At 42.8% G+C, this 22,369-nt stretch overlaps 1 protein-coding gene across 6 annotated transcripts in view; it reads right to left on the bottom strand.

Moving 5' to 3' along the window:
• The window catches only part of esrrb (estrogen-related receptor beta), a 46,275-nt gene that overhangs the window by 4,043 nt on the left and 19,863 nt on the right, over window positions 1–22,369 (bottom strand). For 5 of the 6 annotated variants that reach the window (XM_034858277.1, XM_034858276.1, XM_034858273.1 and 2 more), the window contains 4 exons: window positions 19,228–19,353; window positions 13,139–13,249; window positions 12,464–12,625; window positions 3,540–3,809 (listed from right to left, as the gene is read on the bottom strand). In XM_034858277.1, coding sequence (XP_034714168.1) covers window positions 3,540–3,809; window positions 12,464–12,625; window positions 13,139–13,249; window positions 19,228–19,353 — 669 coding nt within the window. The remainder of the gene's footprint in view (window positions 1–3,539; window positions 3,810–12,463; window positions 12,626–13,138; window positions 13,250–19,227; window positions 19,354–22,369) is intronic. The other variant, XM_034858272.1, reaches the window with a different exon arrangement.

The following is a 22,369-nucleotide window of genomic DNA, read 5'->3' as shown; positions in this document are numbered from 1 at the left end:
TCTCTCTGGTGTTCTTCGCTCTTATACTAACACCGTTTTTTTACAGATCCTCCTGTACATCATGTTACAGCACTCCCCTCTCATTCTCGCCCTTTTCTGTCTCAGTTTCTATCTCCCAGCCTCTCTCAGGGACAGTTCGGGGTCGTGGTATCTCTCACTGGTTAACCGGTGTCTGGCACTCAGGTGGCGGCATGTCATTGGCTGCCTGACTCGTCTCACCTTGGCGGTGCATATTTTACCACACGGGACAATAAAAGGCAAAACAGATTTCAGACTTCGCCCCAAATTCATTGACTGGAACAACTGTATTCCCAAGACCTTGAGACATTTCTCACCCTGACGGTTTTCAAATCCACAGTGGTAAAATGAAGTAGGTCGTTTTGTAAAGTGAATGTGGGAGGGAGGGAGGTGAGAGAGGGAGGATGAAAGAACAAAAGGCAAAAAAAAAAAAGATATGATATTAGATGAGGATATGGTGTGACATAATTATCTCTTGTTCTTTTCGCAGAGCCTGGATTCCCAACATAACAAGCTGCATTTTTACAAATCAAAAGTAATATTTTCTTCTATTTTCCATGCTCACAAACATGTTATTTTTACTATAATTGAATATTTTTGCAGTGAGGAAAACGAGATAGGAGAAAATAAAATAAAAACAGAGATAGAGACATCTCAAAAGATGGGCAGGAAAAGAGTGCAGGAGACAGTAAGCGTGCAGCGTGTATTCTTTGGAGGAGGGGTAGACTAAAAAACAACTTTGAAGAAACAATTTCCTCGCAATCCATCAGTGAGCCCACGTCGATCCGATTGATAAACTGCTAATTACAAAATCAATCGCTATGAATTTTCACAGCTGTCAGACAGAGGGGCTCCCGGGAGAGCGATCTCCCAGAGACCTTGTTCTAACATTCTGGACAACCCCGCCCCCCTCCTCTTCTCTCCTCAACCCCCATCTCTCCTCTTTCCCACCCCCCTCCTCCCTACCAAAGCTCTGTTGTCTGAAAGCAAAGGCCCAACATCAGCATTTTCATTTTCCAGCCCTGGACAAAACAAGGGAAAGCGGCCCAGTGACCCAGGCGTGCATTGATCAGAGCGGGACAGGTCCTGCCTCCTCAAAAGGAGCCTGTCAATAGTGGCGTGCCGTCTTCGCATTGGAACAAACGAGGCCCATCGCTCCCTGATACTCATTCCATTCGACTTAACACATTTTATTGACAGCCCCTGTGCTCCTAATGAAATGCTAAATTTATCTCCCGTGGCTGCTGTGCCCTGCAGCTACTGTTATGGAGATGGAGAAAGAGCGAGGAGAGGGAGTGCTAGAGAAATACCACAACATGGAAGGTGTTCAATTAAAAAACGCTCACTCCTCCATCCCTCTTTCCCGTACACTGCCCTTATCTTCTCTCCATCTCTCCATCTCATGCTCCAAACTAAAGGTTACACTGAAAAACTCCTGAAAAACTAAGAAATGTCATTTCGGAAACTGTGTCAGACAATACCTTACTTTTTCTGGATATTATACACTAGTGTAGTCTAGTGTGCATTACTCAAAGGACCAGTCAGGAAAAAGCTAAATATTCTGACTGAGTAATAAACTTGTATAAATATTTATAGAAAAAGGATTTTCATGTCTTGATTAAAAAAAATATTAATAACTACAACTTCAGTGTATTCTTTATATATTGTGTGCATACGAATTAGTTATTTCGGTAAAGTGAAATTGATTTTTGGTTTGCATTTTATTATTTCATCTGAATATTTAACTGAATGCAATAATACTTTCACAACATTAATTACAAAAACTGAGTTAGAATAATAAGATTTTTTTTAAACAAAAACAAATGACATCATGGAAGGAAACAGAAGGGGTTAATATTGACGGGTTTGAATTTCTGAAAGTAACTATAATTATAAATATAATATAAATCTACTGTATAAAATAGATTATTTACATATATGGTTAATATGACTTGCTAAATTAGAGTAACAGTGATTTCTGCTGCTTTCATTATTAACACAATTGGTATGTTATTATAAATTACTATTAGGGCTGCACGATTACGGCCAAAAGGATAATCACGATTATTTTGATCAATATTGAGATCACGATTAATTATCACGATTATTTGTTGATTTTAACCAAAACAAATTTTATTGTCACATAGGCTATTTATAACTGCTTTAACATCCATATTGTGCTACATTACTCTTATGTTGAAGTTGTATGTTGTATATACATACCGCTGCAACACATGTGAATGAAAATTAGCTATCTGAAATAAATAGCGTAGGATATATATATATATATATTTTTAAATGTATTTCTGAGAAAGCTCCTTTACTTGTTTTCAACATCAACTGATTAAAAGAGCTAAGGAGAGAGGGGGAGTGTGATGGACAAATACGCTACTCACAGAGTGACGGCTGACTCTTTATGAATGGGTCCAGCACGGGTCGAATGGCGGGTCAGCAGTTACACACGTTGTGTGTATGAAATGTCTATATGATATTATGATACTATGATATTCTGGCCATGGATCCCATCTCTCGCCCAGGTCCAGCAGACTCCATCTCACACGCTATTACTCTACGAACTGAAGTTAGTTGCATTCAGTAACTTCTGTGTTTTTCACCGTGGCGGCCGCAATAGCAGAGTTACCAGTGGAAACACTGGTACAAATACCGGTTTGCCTCTCTTGCTTAACAATATACAGATGTGCAAATAACAACTAAAACTGGAGACAAATGTCAGAAGTGTGCACCGGCGGCCGCTGTATCTCCATGTTGCCATGGAGCCGTGTGTGAGTGATTGGGGACGCGGCTGCGCGGAGAGTAAGAGGAGAGATCCAAACACAGGCACGGCTTTGTTGAAGAAATAGGTCATGTAACAAAATTAAACTAGATCAATAAAAACAACATTGTTTCGTTTGTGGAGAGGCAGCAAATGCAAGGACATTAGGTGCACCGGTGCAACCTAGAGGAAAAATTAGTTAGTTGCACCCTAGAGCCCTGTGAGCTAACAGACGCTAACTAGCACTGGTCACTGCTGTTGTCTTAAAAAACACCGACGGGACAAAGTATTGCATTTACTGGTAAACTGGTAAACCTTGTGATTGATGTATGACCGACTGCTAACTGTTGTGGATTTTTCCTCACGTTACTCTGTCCTCTGTGACTGTCTACACATAGAAACTAGGCTGCGCGGTGCAGGAAACAACTCTGACTGGCACATGATCAGACAGTGGTTTGTGGAGCAGTAGATTGGCTTTGCCCAAAAACAAACAAAAATAGAGCTTTCTATGAAACAACGCAATTACATTATCGCTTGATCACGCAAATTTGATCGTGGGAAGCCCAAATTGTAATCGTGATTAAAATTTGATTAATATTCCAGCCCGATTACCATGATGTTAAAAATACTTTTCGTGATAATTAAATCAAATTAAATAAATAATTTCCCTTTTTTCTTTATTATTATTTTTAATAAATTGCCACCTGAATGGTATCTATGATGCGTCAGTGTGCTGAAGACAGCCCACCTGAGTTGGCGAGAGCGATGGCCTTGAGGGTGACAAACTCCTCCTTCTCCACTTTGAGCTTCTTGTATTTGCGGACCAGCTGCAGGATGGAGACGTAGAGGTCGAGTAGACCTGTCAGCCGCGAGTGCTCCTCGTCCATGATGTAGTCCTCGGCGTACACCAGCTCGTCCTCGTATGGCAGCGAGCGGAACACGATGCTGAGGATGAGGATCTCCATCCAGGCGCTCTGCAGTAAACTCATCTGGTCTCCCAGAGAGAGAGAGGAAAAGCCTGGGGGGACAGAGGGGGACACTGTTTGAGGACAGAAGGACTGCAGGACAGAGGGGAAATAAAAATGGAGCAGTCTTCGTGTTTATGCATTTCTGTTTAAACATGCATAGGTGTGCCTCTTCAACCAGACGTCTTCTTTCACAAGAGTTCTAAAAAGTAAAAGAAAGTGTTTCAAAGTAAAAGAACAGACGGCAATTTGACTTGATCAGTAAACCAAACACGACTTGTCAAGCCCAGGTAGCTTGGAGTACATGTCAAGGCGCATGTTGGAGAGTGGTGTTTAATTTTAAATGCACAGCGGAAGTTCCTCTTTGAAGTCGGTGTCAGAGCACTTGAGTGGGCTTTACTGTAAGTGAGGACAGTAAATCGGTGCAAAGGTCTGGGATACACAAAGCCATATGGTTACCCCGTGTATCCTGTCACACCTCTATTGGTGTGCAGGGGGATTAGCACTGAGACACATTCTCATTGGACGGGTTGAGGACACAACATGTACTGTCGCGGGAGGAAGTGATGAGAGGACATACGTCCACGTAAAGCAACACGCACAGATACACAAACATGTGTCCACCAGGAACACAAAACTGACACACATATGCACATGGAGATCATGACACCTATACGTATGCGCGCACACACACACACACACACACACACACACACACACACGCACACACGCACACGCACACGCACACACGCACACACGCACACGCACACACACGGGCGCATCAAACCACTGTCATTTCTCCTTCAACACCACTACATATGCTCAAATTAGAACATTTAATAAAACAAAACAGTAACATACTCAAAAGATGAGCTGTGAGAAACTCAAACAATATAAAAATGGTAAAGGCAAAAAGAGAAAGGAAGAGAGTGACCAGCAGATCTCATCTCATCCTTTTTTCCTCCGTACTACCCTTCAGCTGTCAATAAACTGCGGGAACACCACCCACTCTTTCCCCTCCATCTCCCACCTCCCCTCCTCCTGCACAGCATGCCTGCAGGCGGCCCATTCTGACAGCACATTAGGCTCTTCAGCTACGCCCCTGATTAATATGATTGCTTTTACAAGTTTGCTGTTGCCACGCTACCTGCCACTGCGTGATTAAGGGGCAATAGATTACAGTATTGACCAGGGCGCTCACCGCACCGATTCTTAAATATAAATGATCTCACTGGGGAGCCTGATGTTTATCTTCTTTTACCAGGACACCATGAAAACACACACACACACACACACACACACACACACACACACACACACACACACACACACACACACAAACACACAGGCGCGCACACGCATTTGCAGGTTGAAAAGAACAAGAAACACATGATGAGGAAGCGTAAGACAAAGTGAAAAAGAAACATGATGGAGAGAGAGACAGTCGGGCAGAGAGAAAAGATGAGCCAGGGAGAGTAGTACCTGAGTGTTCAATTTCCCTTATCGTGGTGATGACCACTGCAGGGGAAGAGCTGGAGGATACATTAATTAACAGATTGTGATCAGAATGTGAGGGCCTTCACATTTTGAAGGGGAATCAATAGCCAGTAGAATAGAGTGCTAACAAAAAGGTGCTGGTGCCCAGCTGGACCGGTCAGAGGTCTGACGAGCCCAAATAAGACCCAACAAAGCAAACTGCCGAAAGCACTCAAAACACTTGGCCATTATCAGTTGAGGCAATAAGCCATATTTTGTAAAGGCCTGTGCCATTACACATATCCAGACTGCATCTTAAAATCTTTTGTTAGGTTATTTCCTTGTCTGCATACATGGCTATTAAGTTGTACAGACTGTGGACTGGCTGGAGGGAAAATTGTCATGCAAGCGTGGACGTGGCCTTGATTGCCGCATCAGGTTGGCATCACAATCCCAGGCGAGGCTTTTCTAGCCTTTTAATGCCAAGGAGGGATGAAGCGGAACTAAAGCGCTGCTTCCAATGTGACAGCTCGTGTAAAGGCCTTGTTCAGGGTTTGTTGGAGAGGCTTTAGAGTTGTTCTGACACAGCAGACACCTCTCAACCATATGCACACATGCAGACCAGAAGCCTACAATTACCTTTGACGCTAAAAGTCCTTGAATTTAATCCAGTGTTGTGCAATGGAAGGTGGTGTTTTTCCCATGCTCCATCCCCTCTCTTCAGGGCCTAAATTATCGCTCCAAATGGGATCTCGTGTCGTTGCCTCGCCTTTTTCCACTCAATTTAATCGAGTAATGAAGTGACTTCCCGACTCTGCAGGTCACACGCGCTCTGGCCGCCGCACTCTGAAGGTGGCCCGGTTAAGTGCCGTCGGAGTGGGTGATTTCCTCTAATGAAATATCAATATTTACATCTTCATTTCCAGCCCACTGCCTTGGCGGGGTTTGACCAAACATGACACAATATTGACCAAATCAGAGAAGCCTGTCTGCGCGTTTGAAGGGCCTTTTCCACTCCACTGCTGAGTGCACCTGCAGATTTCTGTCTGGAAGTCTGTTGTGGCAGGTATGCAGAGATAATAACAATGCAGCGCTTTTCTTTGTTCACTTAGACTTAAGCACCCTGCTCATCTAGCCACCATATGCCTCAGAGGGATTTTCACTTGTGATGATCACAGGAGACATATTTAATCCTGCATGAGCATGACTGAAATTTAGTACAATCAACAAAAAGAAAAAAACATAACTATAGGTGACAGAGAAACAACACTACAGAGCAGCCCAACTGACCACTAAATGCCTCATTACATTATCAATCATAGCTCAAAAGGGAAAAAGCAAGATCACTAAAGAACAACAAAACCTCTCCTCTCCCTTTATCTCCCCAAAAGCACTCGGCTGTGGGCAAAAGGGGGCAGCCCAAACCCACAGACGGCTGCTTCAAACCTCTCGCAGAGATTAATCAGAGCACCGTTTCATCTGCCAGAGCACAGGACGGCCCAAAATGAAATGCTGTAGATTTCTGTTGAGCTGGAGTTCATATTCTATTAATTTATTATTGTTTCCCTCTCCCCGAGGGCCATTAGCGCAGGTAATAAAAAGAGATGTAATTACGAGGCACGGTGGCCCCCTCCAGCTGCAGCCCCCTCGTAACTCACCCTCAATCAGACAACAGAGCAGACAGAGGGAGGGAGAGAAAAGGAAAAAAATAGCAAGAGAGAGAAATAGAGGATAAAAGACAAGAGAGGGAGATAAGGAAGAGAGAAAGCGAGCAGCAGCAGGCAGTGAAAAGGGGAGCATGAGGAGAAAAGGAAAAGGGAGACAGAAAGAGGAAAGAGAGTAATTCTGGCTGGACAGCAGCTGATCTATCATGGCTAGCTATCAGAAGGACAAGCAGGCCCTGAAGACTTCTGCCCAGCGGCAATCTCACCTCAGCCAAGTCAAGAGCTCTCCGGGCTCCAGTTGGAATAAAAATGCCCCTAACAGGACCCCAGAGGTTATGCACGCCTTTCTTTTTTTCTGACCAAAAAACTGAGCAGAATGATCATGCTGCCATAAGCTTATTCTATATCAAAGTTTTTATTTTAGATGGTAGTTTGAAAAAAAGGGGACAAGGGGAAAATGTATGCACCTCTGATTTGTTTCCATTTCTCTGACGTGGCACACTATGTATAGAAATATAACCAATACAGAAATTAAAGGCAATGTTGAGCAGCTTCTGTGTGTGTGTGTGAGTGTGTGTGTGAGTGTGAGCGGATCTGTGTGTGTGTGCAGCTGTCGACCATGAGTCTTCTTGAATTTACATGACATCGTCAGGAGGACCCAATCAATAGCAGCTTGGTAATAAATTGCTGCGCTTGACATAAATAATTTGACCTGCAGTCCAGCCACATGTACAACACAAACATCTCAGTTTGCTGCAAGCTTTCCCTGGGCACTGATTTGATGACACAAAGGCTGTTTTTATACTGGACAAAATAATGTCAACACAAACTAAATTGACTGGGTGAAAAAGAAGTTGATGATTTTTCTTTCAGCTCTGGCGCTGACTTTCAGGAGAGTCAGCGATCTGCCTTCTTTCAACGTAATAACCAGCCCATTATCCCTTTGTAATGGTTGATTTGACCAGTAGCCTGTAAACGTTATGAGGTTGAAGAACGTTAAATACAGTAATCCCCTTGTTTCAATCTGCACCCTATGACCTCCTGACCTTAACAGAAAAGTCTTTAGCCCTCCCTAGGGTCCCACTGCCCAATACTGATGTTACATATCTCTGTTAAGCCCCATAGGCCGGGGTGAATCAGGCTTTAATCATTGCCATAATTACACATAATTTATCTCCGCTGCCATCAACCAACATTGCTTAATGAGGGATGGCGCACTGCTGACGATCACTTTAAGGCACATCAGCACATAAGATTTCCTACAAAGCATTTTGTACACAAACGATGCTACAGTTTCAAATTTTATGTAGATTCAACTTGATGACAACATGAACAGTGCACACACATAATTGTGATGCTGGATGTACCTGCTCATGTGTCACAGTTGCTAAACAAAGCCCTCCCCCACCCTGCTTGGCAGATGTCCCTTTCCTGGCCCTGCATTCTCCTGTCTGCCTGTCTGCCTCCAAAACGCCCCCTTCTCAATCTCCCTGCAGCTTTTCCGCCTTCCTCTCTCACTCATGCCGGGGTTCAGGCCTCAGCATCCACCTGATTGCTCAATCTATCTTTATCTCCTGTGTTGAAGCCTACGTCAGAGGGTAAATTGAATATACTAAGAACTGTCTGTTGGTGTCTATATTTAATAAAGTGCACTGATGAGGTGCTGATTTATTGCCGGGCAGTATTCACACTCTATTACAAGGAGATTACGCAGCTTGAGTGGGATCAGGCTGGCAACACAGTAAGTAGATTTCACAATTTAATGGCAAAGAGAAAACAGGAACCCGGAGGGGGCTGGAGGAGGGTGGGCTGATGGGTGGGTGGGTGATTATGGTGGAGGGTTGAGCTGACACAAACACGACAACATACAAGAGGCGCGATCTCTTTTTAACATCGCTGCCTCCATGCTAACAACTAACCCACGAGGCAGTTGTCTGTCAAATGCGGAGCTGATGAGCTGCAATCCAATAAAGCACAGATGATGACTATTCCCAAAACGCAAGTAATGAATAGAACACCAACAAGACAATTTCATTAGATTAATTTGGTCTGAATCGAACAGTGAAAAATGCAATAACACACAATGACAACAAATTCAACCATGCTTTTTGAATAATTTACATTCTGCGGGTGACATGCCAGAGCAGAAATATATTTTATTGTGTAGCAGCAAAACAGCAACACAGAGTCAATGTTTGCTTGGCCCTTTAGCCTTCTGAGAATTCCCAGCTGAAAACACTCCTGGGACAATGGGGAGCAGGCAAACATCAAACGAGTACCTCATGTATAAGCAACATGCATGGCAGTTTTAACATATGAGTACATGACATTCCCACCACGGGTTGGAAGCAATGTGGGGTGGCATAAGGCCACAGGGGTCATACTGGTATCCCACCATTACTGAAGAAGGCAGCAATGTCAAGGTGGTATACAGGTTCTAGGGTTTTGAAGCTGTCAGTATATGTCCCTAAACCAGGGACAGAGTGAAATGCTGCTTTACAGGATGGAAGGTGGCTAGAGGGGTGGACAGTGAACTGCCATTTGTGTCAAAGGTTGTTAGCACCTTACGAGCAACAAGCCATCTGTCAGCATCCCCCTAACACTGCTCCTAATGACCCTACCCTCCTCAGGCAAGAGCAGTGTAAGACTCTGCTCCATGGTGCTATTTGGAGCAGTGACACTAGTGTCCAAAAGCTCCGCAGTGATTATCAATTAATCAAAGGCAGATTTAGAAGGAGGGCAAGACTGCAGTCTGGCAATGGCAAACTTGTGAATTGGCTCTTGATATGTGACACCAGCCTTCAATATCTACCTCATTAAACAATGATAACAAGTGAAACTTATCTGATTGATTAATTGTGTTCTTGATTTCTGAAATCGTAGAACAGAAATCTGTAAAACTTGAAAAGCACATCCTGTGTGCTCAATAGAGCTAAAATGACAAAGTTGACATTGGACCCTGTAAGGCAAATATACCATCTAAACTAATGATAGAGCTTTGATATCCTCCAATCGCCCTCCAAGTAAAACTCAATAGGGCTTTTGAAACACATTTTCAAATGTTAGCTGAGAATAGGGGAAATTAAAAATCAATTGGGAAAAGGTAAGTGCCAATTTTCACGACATTTAAATTGTTACATTTGGACTTTAGTTATTGGCCCATCTGTCAATGGGCTAATCAATGTGGTCTACTTCATAATTAACTGTTAATCTTTTTAATTCCATTGCCTAAGGCTGCAAAAATCTATCAGAATGCAATCAGCAGTGTTTTCCCCTGTTCCTTTCTTGTCCCGGAGCGGATGGAGGGAGAAATATGGTAGAAGTGAGCATGGTACGTTGCCCTGGGGTACCGTTGCTGCATGGAGTGTTGGTGCATGGAGTCTCGCTCAACCAGTGAACCGTTTCTGATCAGGTTCAGCCATGTACAACTCAATTATGCAGCCATTTCATGGCCAGAGGACACCTACTGTCCTTATACAGACAGCCCTAAAAGGACAGACGGACTGAAAAGCTGAAGAGGAAGACTTTTTTTTTGTCAAATGTTCTTTTTAATTTAAAATTATAGGCATGAATCTATGATATACGTAAAAACAGATGAAACACAAAATATAAAATATAAAAAAAAGCACAAGTTTGACTGTGTGTATTTATACAGAAGCAGATCAGAATAATCTACTTAAAGTCTACAATCTTGCAGGTGCTGCACATTGTTTAAAGTATCTGTCCAGTTCCAGGTTCTCGCTCATAGTTGGAACAGTCACTCACTCATTTAATGCATCAGGTTTAGGGTCATTATTAACGCAGTTGGAATGACAAGTCCTCTGCAACAATATGTGCAGTAAATCCCATTAACATTATGAATCTATCCACTGTGCAATGTGTTAGTATAATCTGATTAACAGAGCTTCAACACTATGACACACACACGAAATCAGAAATAGAATTTCCCCATGATGATGCACTTCAGGATACAAGTTAAAGCCCTTAACACTGACTGTATATTAAATGGTGTGTCCTGGGTATATTACTTTCACCTGCTTCAGGCTAATTACTGGCCTCAGATTACCTAATAGAACCTAAATCATTTCTTTCACAGCAAATAAAAAAACATGACAGACTCATCTCTATCTGTACGTATGTGTGTCTAAGTAAGTGCTGCCTCCATGCTTGCAGTCTACTCAGCAGCCAGCAAAGGAATGTAGTTGTTTTTCTGCATGTCTGCGGCGCTGGTGTAATTTTTGGGTCACAACTATGAGAGTGTGTTCGAGTCAGTTGTGATCCGGTCCTGACTAAGCTCCTTGTTCAACTCTCAGTGTGCTGACCATGCAGGGCCTGTAGGGAGGGATCCAAACAGTTTAGACACGTAAGGGGCCGGGGCTGAGGCCACGGGCTGGGAGCACATCCATCTCTAATCTCCTTACTATCAGATCTGTACCTGATTAATACCCTTCCTTCTCCAATACCTTTTTAGTACAAATTACACCTGCCCGAGGTCTGCTGGACTCCACTTCACCTTACTTAAAATAAATTAACCATCTTAATCTATGAATTGGGGTTGAAATTTATCCTAACTAGTATGATTCAAAAACATAATTTATCCTAACTGGTATGATTCAAAAGCATAATTTAGCCTAACTGGTATGATTCAAAATCATGCACACTTGGATGTACATGTGTGTGCATAAGAGAGATGCAGAGTCTGTGTGTGTGTGTGTGTGTGTGTGTGTGTGCGTCAGTGCTGTACTGATGATGCACATTTCCTGCATGCTGACAGGTCTGTGCCTACCCAAGTTATGCGGATGAGAAGAAGAGGTTATGGAGGTGCCGCTGAGGGACACATTCATTTAGTTTGTTACCCCTTCATGCCTACAGCACAGTAATGTTATAGAGTTATGGAGGTCAAACTCGAGATCAAGGAGAATCTGCCTTGGTTGCAAAAAAAGAGCTGCTAAACAATGGGTTCTCTGTCAAAATCAGAGGAAAACTCTTGAAGGAAGCAAAATCTGTGCTGACGTGAGGGGCTGTATCCTTAATTCAACAGCCTCTTATAACCTAACACCTCGTCTATCAGAATGTCTAAGGGGCAAGGAAGAAACATGATTATGCCCATCAATAATTCAATGTATGTGTGCTGCGCTTGAGTGCGTTTGTGTGTACGTGTGTGTGTGTGTGTGTGTGTGTGTGTGTTTGTGTGTGATATGATGTCTTGTTTGGTTGGGCAGGTCCCTAACTTTGTTCTAAATCTCCCTGGTGATTACAACATATGTTGGCACTGGCATTGTGTCCCCCCTCTCCGTTCAATGCAGGGGTTTTAGATGTACTCTATTGATTCGTTTCTTGCACAACTATGTCCATTTTTCAGCCCTTCCATTGTCCACACACCCTAAAGCGGTTTGAGCTGCTGTCATTAATTATCTACATGTGTGAGTGCACTCACACGTTGTTTTTTTTATACAGTGTGTGTCGAAAGGAGACAGAGAGAAATAAAACTGGGAGAAATAGGACAGAGCCGAAAGGTTAAAAAAAAAAAAAGAAAGAAAAGGAAGCAAAAATCATTTGTTTTATACCTGGAATGTGCTTGGCCCAGCCGATGATGACCACTAGCTCGCGGTCAGCCAGGTCGCACAGCGTGGTCAGAGCCTTGATGTCGCTCTCCGGCATGGTGGGGTCAGGCATGGCATAGATCTTCTCTGGCTCCGCCACCAACAGGTGAGACACTATCTTTGTGACTGAGGATAGAGGAGGAAGAAGGGGGGATGTCAAAGCAAAGCAGAGGTCAAAGGTCATATCACTGCAAAACTCAATGAGGCACAAAGATGTACCGTGCTGATAAACATTGGGCATTGGTGGAATTGTAACAAATGGTAGTATGGTGGTCTCACTTTCTTTCTTGGTCTCATTATGCAAACTAATGGATGGAGCTTGAATTTGTATGAGTGAAAGGAAGGCACTGAAAGCTCTTATCCCTACGGAATGGACACAAGAGAAAATGTGAGACACTAGTGTCCTTAAGCACTCTGTCAATGTTTAACATCTGCTCATAGACTCATCATAATTCAGCTCTGACCAGAACAATAGCTGGCCCATTTTTCGGATCAGTGATCCTTCGACTGCCTAAACCTGACAAATACAGGAAGAACATGAGGCTGGCCATGAATTTTTCCTCAGCTTCACCTGCATGCTGGCCTTGCAGAAAAGGGGCGGCCGAGGAGACAATGGGCTAGTGACGGAGCAGTACTCACGAGGCTTTTTATTGGGAGGGGGAAGCGTCAAGCCCAGGTACGGGTTGTTTTCCGTATCCAACCTCCGCTTGTACTTCTGTCTGCCCCCTCGCACGCGGTCCAGACGAACCCCTGGGTTAGAAACAACAAAAAGGGACATGAGATTAAGAGTGTATTTTTTCCACAATAGAGGGATATAACAATACATGGAAATTAAATAGGTTGAGCTCATAAATGTATCATATAAATGGTAATACAGTGGTTAAGCCACAATTCAATCTTTCATCTATTACACTTATGTAGCATGATGCTCAGAAGTGACACCCAAACATATTCTAGATCATGTGTAAAAGCGATAGTGTAAAAGGACTGCATAGTGGCATAAGTGTGTGTATCTGAGCGAGTAAGCTTGCACTCCATTGTGTGTGTGTGTGTGTGTGTGTGTGTGTGTGTGTGAGAATGTGTGTGTGTGAGAATGTGTCAGAGGCACGGCTGCCTTCCCATATGTGGTCCATGCCTGGCTGGTCTACTGTGACACAGCTGAGCCCAGAGCAGGTCTAAACATATGAATATTTAACGCAGGGTCAATGATCTCACAGACTGGCCCCCTAATTATTTAGCTTTTGGGGTGAGGCAGACTGCATACTAATTAGCTGCCAGCTACATGCCTCTTTGCTTGTATGGGTGCGAGAGCTCAGGTGTGCGCTCTTCGGTATCTAGAAAAAGAAACTTAACCAGCCTACAAGCAAAGACATAATCCCACACACACTGTACAAAACATCCGCTGTCATACATGCGGATAGATAACTAGGTATTGCTTTCCAATAAAAGACCCTTATTTCACCCCTCTTCCACTGGCATAGCACAGAGGCCTTATCACCCCCAGCCACACCTAGGGGGCCAGGTTCCACACTGATACTGTAAATGTCAAGACAGCCTCATCATAACATAAGTTATTTATTATCTCATTATTTGATAAGAATGTTTCCATTTGGATGTCTTTTCTATTCTATTAATTTTCAACATAGTTAAAATATTTCATCTAGGCTGTTCTATTTATTTGATACCACCGGGCAGGTATTTGGTTATTTAATGCAAACACTGTGTATGCAAACACTTATATCCTGCATCCCCATATTTGAACCAGCGTGTCATTGCTCCCGTACAGCCTAAATATCCCTGATATCTTAATCTTGTCAAGAGGGAGAATCCCTTCAATTCATGTTGTATGTATAATGTAACCCCCCAAACAAATTTAATACTAAAGGGTGGATGAGAAAAGGCTCTATGAAATGCTTGCGGTGGAGGAGGAGTTAATTTGTCAGCCGCCTGCGTCCTTTGAGCGAACAACACCCGCAGCCAGAGCACTTCCTTGATGATTTCATCACTTTATAACAAGGAGGACGGTGTCAAACCTGGGCATTGTGTGGCCACTGCAAATGAGCCTAATACAATTTGCCCATCAGCAAGTGCTCTTGGAGGGGATGAGTTTGGATGTGTCCCATGCACAGTGATTTGAACGGGGGGAGGGCGGAGGGAAAATCAGATGATGTAAGATAGAAGGTGGCCTTCATTTAACAAAAAGGAATTTAACGGTGGATTTATGCAAAATGTCTTCTTGATTTTCACCAATTATCTTACATGGCCATAGCTACCTCTCTCTCACACTCAAAACATGAGGGGGTCCAGTAAGCCGTGTTATAATGTAACTGTAGAATAGAGATTTATTCTACTTATATAAATTATTTGATTCCCTAGAAATACAAATCTGATTAGAATTGTCTTTCAATTTCCTGACACTGACAACCCACTAACCTAATTACCCCCAATTCCCAACAGAGCTTCATTCTTCCCAGCAAGCACCAGGGAATCAACTGATGGCAACTACCTGTGGTTTACACACACACGCATACAATATACGCAGTACAATTTTATTTGAATGCGTAACTTATAAAAGGAAGATTTATTTCTGCAAAGGCTTCTCAAAAAACAACCTCTGCTGCTCGCGTTTAAGTACTTTAAAAGTTTCAGATTTAGCTAAGATGGTCCCGTTCCTAATGTAGGGATGGTAAATTCCTTTCATTGTCAAATGTGATGTCACCACTTTCTACAGTTCCTTCCAGCTCTAGCGAGTTGGCAGTTCTGTTCTCCATGATCCTCTCTGCTGGTTGAGTCATGTGCCTGTGTCAGCCAGTGTAAAGCCAGTGATGAAAGTAGATGGGTGCCTCTTTTAATTAGAACAGTCCTGGCCATAATTAACAGATGCTGACAGGAAAAAATTGGCACTAACCTGTCTCATTTTACTGTCCAACAGGGCCAGATACAGACAGAGAGGAAGAGAGAGTGATTAAGAGCAGCTAGACGGAGTCATTCACTTATGCTGTCGTGCACCATGGTTGGCACTTTATGGGGGCCTTTGTGGGGTTCATATCCTTTCGGTGGATCCCGAAGCTTCTGACTCTGTTGTGCTCCCTCCTAAGTAAACAGTAGGAGTGTTACAAATGTGTGAAGAGAGTTGAGCACTACCTCATCCAAAGTCAGGTCACTGATTTATGGCCCACTACACAGTGCAGTGAGGGTAGCAGCGGGTGAGCTCGGGTATCATCTCTTCAAAAGCAGGGTGCAGGGGGAGAGGGCTTTTGGCCAAAGCGGCTGGCATTTGTGCACGGATTAGCACAGACCTCGGGGTGGGGGCTGAGGCCAACTGACCTAGAGCTCTTCTTTCTCTCCAAAAACAATAATAATCCCTTCCCGAGTACACTCCAACAAAAGGGCCTGTCTTCACTCACTTTGTGTGGACAACCGTGGTAGGGGCCCTTATTTTGAGTCCCTCACCTGTTCTGGCTGTCTCTCCCTGGGGAAAGTGTCAGGATGTCTGGGATGGTTGGCAATGCCAAGGGGGGCTTAGGCGGACCCTATTTTAGCTGGGAAAATCAGAAGGCCACATGGCAAGGCATGATGAACCTTGCCTTTCAAGGAAGCCGCCCCACTGTCGTCAGCACTATTTCAAAGGGCCCCTGTTGCCAGCTTTGCATGCTTGTTAGTGTGTTGCAGCATTTTTAATCACAAGTGGCAATGAGCGAGGGTAGCGGAAAAATTGTCACGCATTGCCATCCTCCCCTTCTGCTGAACCCAGGGGCCGCATATTGACACCCTCGTCACATAGTCCATTTACAGGTTAGCTACAATATCCCCAGTGAGCCAACGTCCCTGCTTGTGCTGCTAATTGAAAAGACTAAATGCTACTTAAACTACACTTTAGAGTGTTCTAAATTAAAGTATTGGGAAAAAAAATTTAAGTATGCTTTGCCCTAGAAAAAGCTTCTTTATAACTTACTTTAGTATTGCCATTGTTGAATCTTGGATGCAGACTGTATTTGTCTTACTGGTATAGACGGCCTGCAGCACATGTGGACATTTATGTCTAGTATTTCAGGCACTATACATTTTGAGCGTAGTGTGCATTGTGTGTAAATTGGGTATGTAGCGTACGTGGCTATGATGGGGCTATTGTGGAAAGTGGTTGTCCTTTGAATGCCAGTCTGCTGAACAATGAGAGGTGTATTGTATATCAGCACAAACCTACTTTGCTCCTTTGTTCAGGTATTGTTCATGACAGTCACACTGTCCTCTCACAATAAGACACCTTCTACCTTTACAAACAGCGCTGTTACACAGTGATGACAGTGGAACAAAAAGCCATAGTCTTTGTTCGGTGCTGCAGATAAAAATATATATATGTGTCACTTATAGAGACATTTTTCAGTACTGTGTGTGTGTGTGTGTGTGTGTGTGTGTGTGTTCGTGCATGTTGAAGGATCTGTGTATTAGTGAGTGATGGAGAAAGGAAGTCACTGCCACTAAATGATGTCAATGTAATCTCTCAACAGTATCTTGTCTTCGCTCTTGCTCTAAGCTCTGATCCGTTTCCATTGATCAGAGGAAAAACCTGTTGCCCCTGACATTTGATTCTTTTATCGACCACTTCCTCCTTTATACAGTAAAGGAACATACAGTGACTCAATACAGGGTTTAGGTAGGTCTCCTGTAATCAGACTGCAGATCTTCGAAGACCATCCCCCCCCCCCACACACACACAATAGAAACTACTATTGTATAAATTTTACTACGGAGAGAATCCAAAAAATAAAAACAGAGATGTCTAACCTTACTTTCCTCGGAAGAAGTTTAAAATCGTTATTCTTTCAGAGACAGTGAAATATTTAAACTTATGTTTCATTGGGGGGCAGCACTGTACTTTGTTGGAGCTGCAAAGTTATAATTAGGTGATTTTCCATTGAGACACAATGTGACCTTTCTGCAGTAATGAAAGTAAGTGACAACCTCAGTCACATGAGCGGTGGCCATCTCCAAACTCTGGGCCTGAGCATGGCGTTGAGCCGATGGCTTCATGGAGCTTACAGTGGACAGAGACCATGTGTCGCTCTTTCCACTTCTTCTTGGTGAGACTTTAAAGTACCAGGCCTCAAGGCAGAGCTCACACCAAAAACGCACTTCGAACCACTCTGTGTTAAATCATAACGCAAACGTTAATTTAATAATAATACATTTTGACTGTGACAGAAATCTGCTATTTTAGAGGGATCTACAGTATGACAACATCTGCACAAGACTTCAATCAGCCTGTGATAATAGTTGCCGTGTGGTGATGACAGCCAAGGTGTAAAAGAGAAGGGTCATTCTTATTCTGGGAATGTGCTGAACACACAGAAGTGTGCAGCATTAGAACCTTGGGCTTAGCCAAAGTCTGCATATTTGAGTTTTACATTCTTTTTACTCTGACCTGACACTGGTCATTCATTTATAGCCACGGCTACATATTTTTGTAGTCTCTTATTCTCTAAGATGATATATTGGCATAAATATTTCACCAGATAGTAATGCGATTACTCTGTCTTTCTGGCACTGAGGCTTTATCTGGCTGCATGCAGTCCAAGGGATTCTGTTACTCTGTAGAGATCCATATGGGCTATGACTGTGGCCTTAGCTGGCAACCGGATATATATGCATCTATAAATCCCGCTCTCCTATGAAAAATGGGAGGAATAATAATGGGATATATACGTACACTGCAAACTGAGTTTGACAGAGAACTTAAAAGTGTACGTTTATACAGAATTGAATTTATCAGAGCTTCTATCTGTCTATCTATCTTACTGTATAAACATGAGGGACAATCATACTTGGCACAACATAAGTGCTACCTGACCCACACTCATCACCACTTGAGGGAAACAGGTTTCCTTACAGAGTCCCTGATATGCTCCCAGAGGAGGTCTGAAAAAAATATAACACCGCCAGTTCATCCCCAAGCCACATATCTTTCATTATTCATTTGTCTGGCCCTTTTGGGGCAACCAATAAGTGAGAAGGAGACAGAGGGAGAAAAAGAGAGGCAGGTGAGAATGCATCCACTATTGCAATGGGGTAAAGGAGAAGGATAGGTGCCTCCTGTGGAAGAGCAGCCAAGCCGTGGGGTCTCAGGGGGCCCGCTTGGGGTGATGGGGAGGGGGGAAACCCAGCCAGACAAATCCATCGGAAGCATGTTTAATTGTCACTGAATTCCCTGCTGGCGTGACTTTAAAAAAACATCCACAGGAAGAGAGTTGAGATGTTCGGAAAACATTTAGTGGATCAATATGCCGGGGAGAGCTGAGACTGTGACCAGTGTGTGCTCAGGGACCCGGCTTGAGCCTTTCCAGGCAGAATACTGTTACATTTCTATTACTCAGATGGCAGGATCAACCTATTCAGCATATTTCTGTCCCCAGCTCAACTGCACATTATTTACTGCTGTGTAGGTAGGGGGAGGACAGGGGGGCTGGGAACTATTGTCTAGGCCAGCCTGTTGTTTGCTTTTCTCGCTCTGGACTGGTGTATGAAAAATACTGTGGGACTCATTGCTGAAGCAGGCTGGGACTTGACGCAAGAACTATCATGAGAACTGGTGTGTGTGATGTTCCACTAGCTGCTCCCTTATCAGATCAATGGAGGTTTCTTTATTTGCATAACTGGTGTATGTATGTTGTAAACTAAAATATGTACAGTTTATGTATCTGTGGGTGTAAGAATAACAAAAATGCTCTTACTCTTCTTACCTTCTTTGAGCATCCCCACTTTGAGGCATTTCATGAAGCGACAAGCCTGACATGATTTGCGTCTCCGTTTTGTGATCTCACACTCATTTGTGGCAGGACAGCTGTATTCTATGTTACCTGAGGAGAAGAAGAAGACAAGGTTATCACTACCAAAACCAGAGTGGATTAAGGCACAATTAATTATAATTTAAAACTAAATTTCACATATTGGGTAGAATATGAGGTGGAAGTATTTCACCGGGTACAAAAGAGAACCTAATGGTAAATTGGGTGCTGCTGCTGATGTAATAATACCATGTGTAGTCAGATGGTCTCTACTAAACCATCTTTTGCCAACCAGGCATGGGCACTTCCTATAGAATCTGTAGTGTGCAGGAGACTCAGGTTTTCTCCAGTGAGTACAAAACTTTCCAGCACTGAGGGCAACGGCAGCAGGAGAAGTGGGTGTAAGATGTAAAAAGGTGGGGGTGGAGGTAAAGCTAAAATAGTCCTTCAGAACCCATCAGTAGACGCCACCCAAGCCCAACACTAAATTGGCCTCATTAATTCTGTGCGTGTCCCCTCCGGGGGCCCGGGCGCAGGCCATGTCCCCCTGCGCTCAGAGGGGCCTGCCAACTCCTCAATAGCAGGCTAGAGGCAGGCATGCTGCCCCTGACCACTTTACATAATACTCCAGCAGACCCAAACCTGTTGTTACCACTGTTGCCATTGTTGACTATTTACATAGTGTACAGGCAAGAGGCCTTATGCATTATTCATCTGCAGCATCTGATTCCAGGATGGAGCAATGAAAAAGAGTTTCATTGCTACACAATAAAAGAGACGGTTCTGCTCTACTCTAGCATTAGCGATAGAAAGGGCAGGATATGTGAGGCAATGCCTCCGCTTCTCTCTGATTCCCTACATTTTACTGTATTCAGGGGTTTTCAATAAAAGGTTTCAATATAATGGTTCCTTCAGCCTAGGCATTTGAATTATCTTCATTTTGAAAGGGCTTTCAGCTTTGAAGCTTTTGACATTGGGATTTTTCTAAACTTGGATTTTAACTTAGGGTTTATGTCTTTGCCAGTATAGTGAAATAAATAGTTGAGTAATGTAAAAATTCAATTTAATCAGTATGATTACCTCAATATTATTTCCTCATCCACTAAAAAACATGTAAACAAGCAAACAATGTCAGCATATATGCTATATGACATATCCGTTGAAACTACTATATATACACATACAGTACAGAACCCCTTTAAACAGATTTTTTACATTTTGTAGTGTGTTAACTGACAAAAAGAAATCCACACACATACACACATCAGAATTGCATCCCAACATCCTGTAGCTCCTCCACATACAGCTCTGACCCTCACTCTATATTTTCTGTACAGAAAAATAGAAAGCTGTGTAATATTCCACTGGCGTTCTTCCACTAGCCCTCCAACATCCTTTGACAACTTATGCAATTATGTTAACATTATTGGACAGATCAAGTGGAGGGTCCCAAGATGTTATAAATAATTAGAAATTCTTCCTTATATCTGGGTTAGAAATCATTACGCTAATTCTCCTCTTCTCTTTGGGATTGGGGTAAATAAAGGTGTGCGGGAAGGCGGCTGATGAGCTCTGATTGTCTTTCCTCTGTCTGTTTTCTCGGTTGTCATAGCAGAACCAGACCATATTAATCCTATCCATTTCCCATATGCTGGGAGGAGGCAATCAGTGCCACCCTGTGCTGGAATCAATTCTTTGTGGTCTTTTTGTTTTGTGTTCCCATTATACACTAACCAATCAGCAATTTACTGGGAGATAAAATAGAAAATACATAAAAGAAACATGGATTTTGATTGCAAATTTGAAAAATCGTCACTTATCACTTTATTATATGCATGCTATGTTGCAGGTTTGCTTGCACGTCCAACCCGGCACAGTTGACCCTCTGTGTCCCCTGAGGACGCTTTGTTTGTGGGGGTATTTTTCTTTCGTTCTCCCCTCCCTTCCCTGTCTCAGGGGTGACAGGGACACATGCACATACCACACCTGGTGGCTAACTAGGAGAGTTAGCCTTTTGATAGCACACACTCCTGAAACAAAAACATGCGCTCACACACTGCTGTGCTACTGTGTCCACCTGTCCTGTCAAGTCCTCTGTGCGTCTGATGTTCTGTCAGAGGGGGCTTCTCATAGCTCAATGCAGAGAGGGGGGTGGATTAACTAATTTTTCATCTCTACATTTGGTTTATATTTAGGAGAGGTTTCAGTATCAGTATGCGAGCAGTAAGTCCCACTTCAAAACATGCCTAACATCTTTTAGCTGATGACAATAGGCCCCGACCTCTCTTGGCTTATTGTTTTTACTTACACACATTTAAAGTGATAAAACATACATAATAAATGATAATATTAAAAAAGGTACAAGCCATAGAAAAGGAACATGCTACAACTATACCACATTGAAGGAATTTTAATGTCTGATGCTGTTAAATGTCTGACTTTATCAGTAACATTTGTAACCACAGTGGTAAATCCAATTTTGTTAAGTAATCATAATGTCAAACACTGTATTTACACTATATGCAACATATGCATGTAATTTATGTGCTTAATTAGGGACTTGAATGTTATTGTTAAATAAAAACACAATAGATATTTCTGTCTATGCATTTAACATTATACTTTGAACAGAATAGGCATTAACACTGTAATATGGAGCATTATTTTTTCATCTACTGTGTCTTTCTTGTCATTGTGTTGACGTCGTTTGAAAACATTGACTTAAAAGCGGCGCAGCTATTGAATGTTTTACAATAACCTTGTCATTCAGAAATGATGTCTGGAAATCCTAACTTGTAGAGCAATATTATGGCTAGTTTCACTTTCAGAAATGAAGCATACTGGCAGGAACCCCTTTAACCCAAAGGCCACGCTTGGGTTTATCTGTCTTTAGAGAGGTTACGGTATGGTTACCAATAACATTACAGAGTGAAGGTAGAAGAAAAAGATTTCCCTTCTTCTTCTCTTGATAAGTATCTGTCTCAATCTATTTTATGGCTTTTCAGGACCCATGCCAGGGCACAGAGGGGAAAGTCAGGTCTTGTAAGTAAATTACAGTAAAATGGCAGGTATTTCTCATCAAAATCTA

This window comes from Etheostoma cragini, chromosome 20 (assembly GCF_013103735.1).
Source record: "Etheostoma cragini isolate CJK2018 chromosome 20, CSU_Ecrag_1.0, whole genome shotgun sequence".
NCBI lineage: Eukaryota > Metazoa > Chordata > Actinopteri > Perciformes > Percidae > Etheostoma > Etheostoma cragini.
This window is presented reverse-complemented; position numbering and strand designations above follow the sequence as displayed.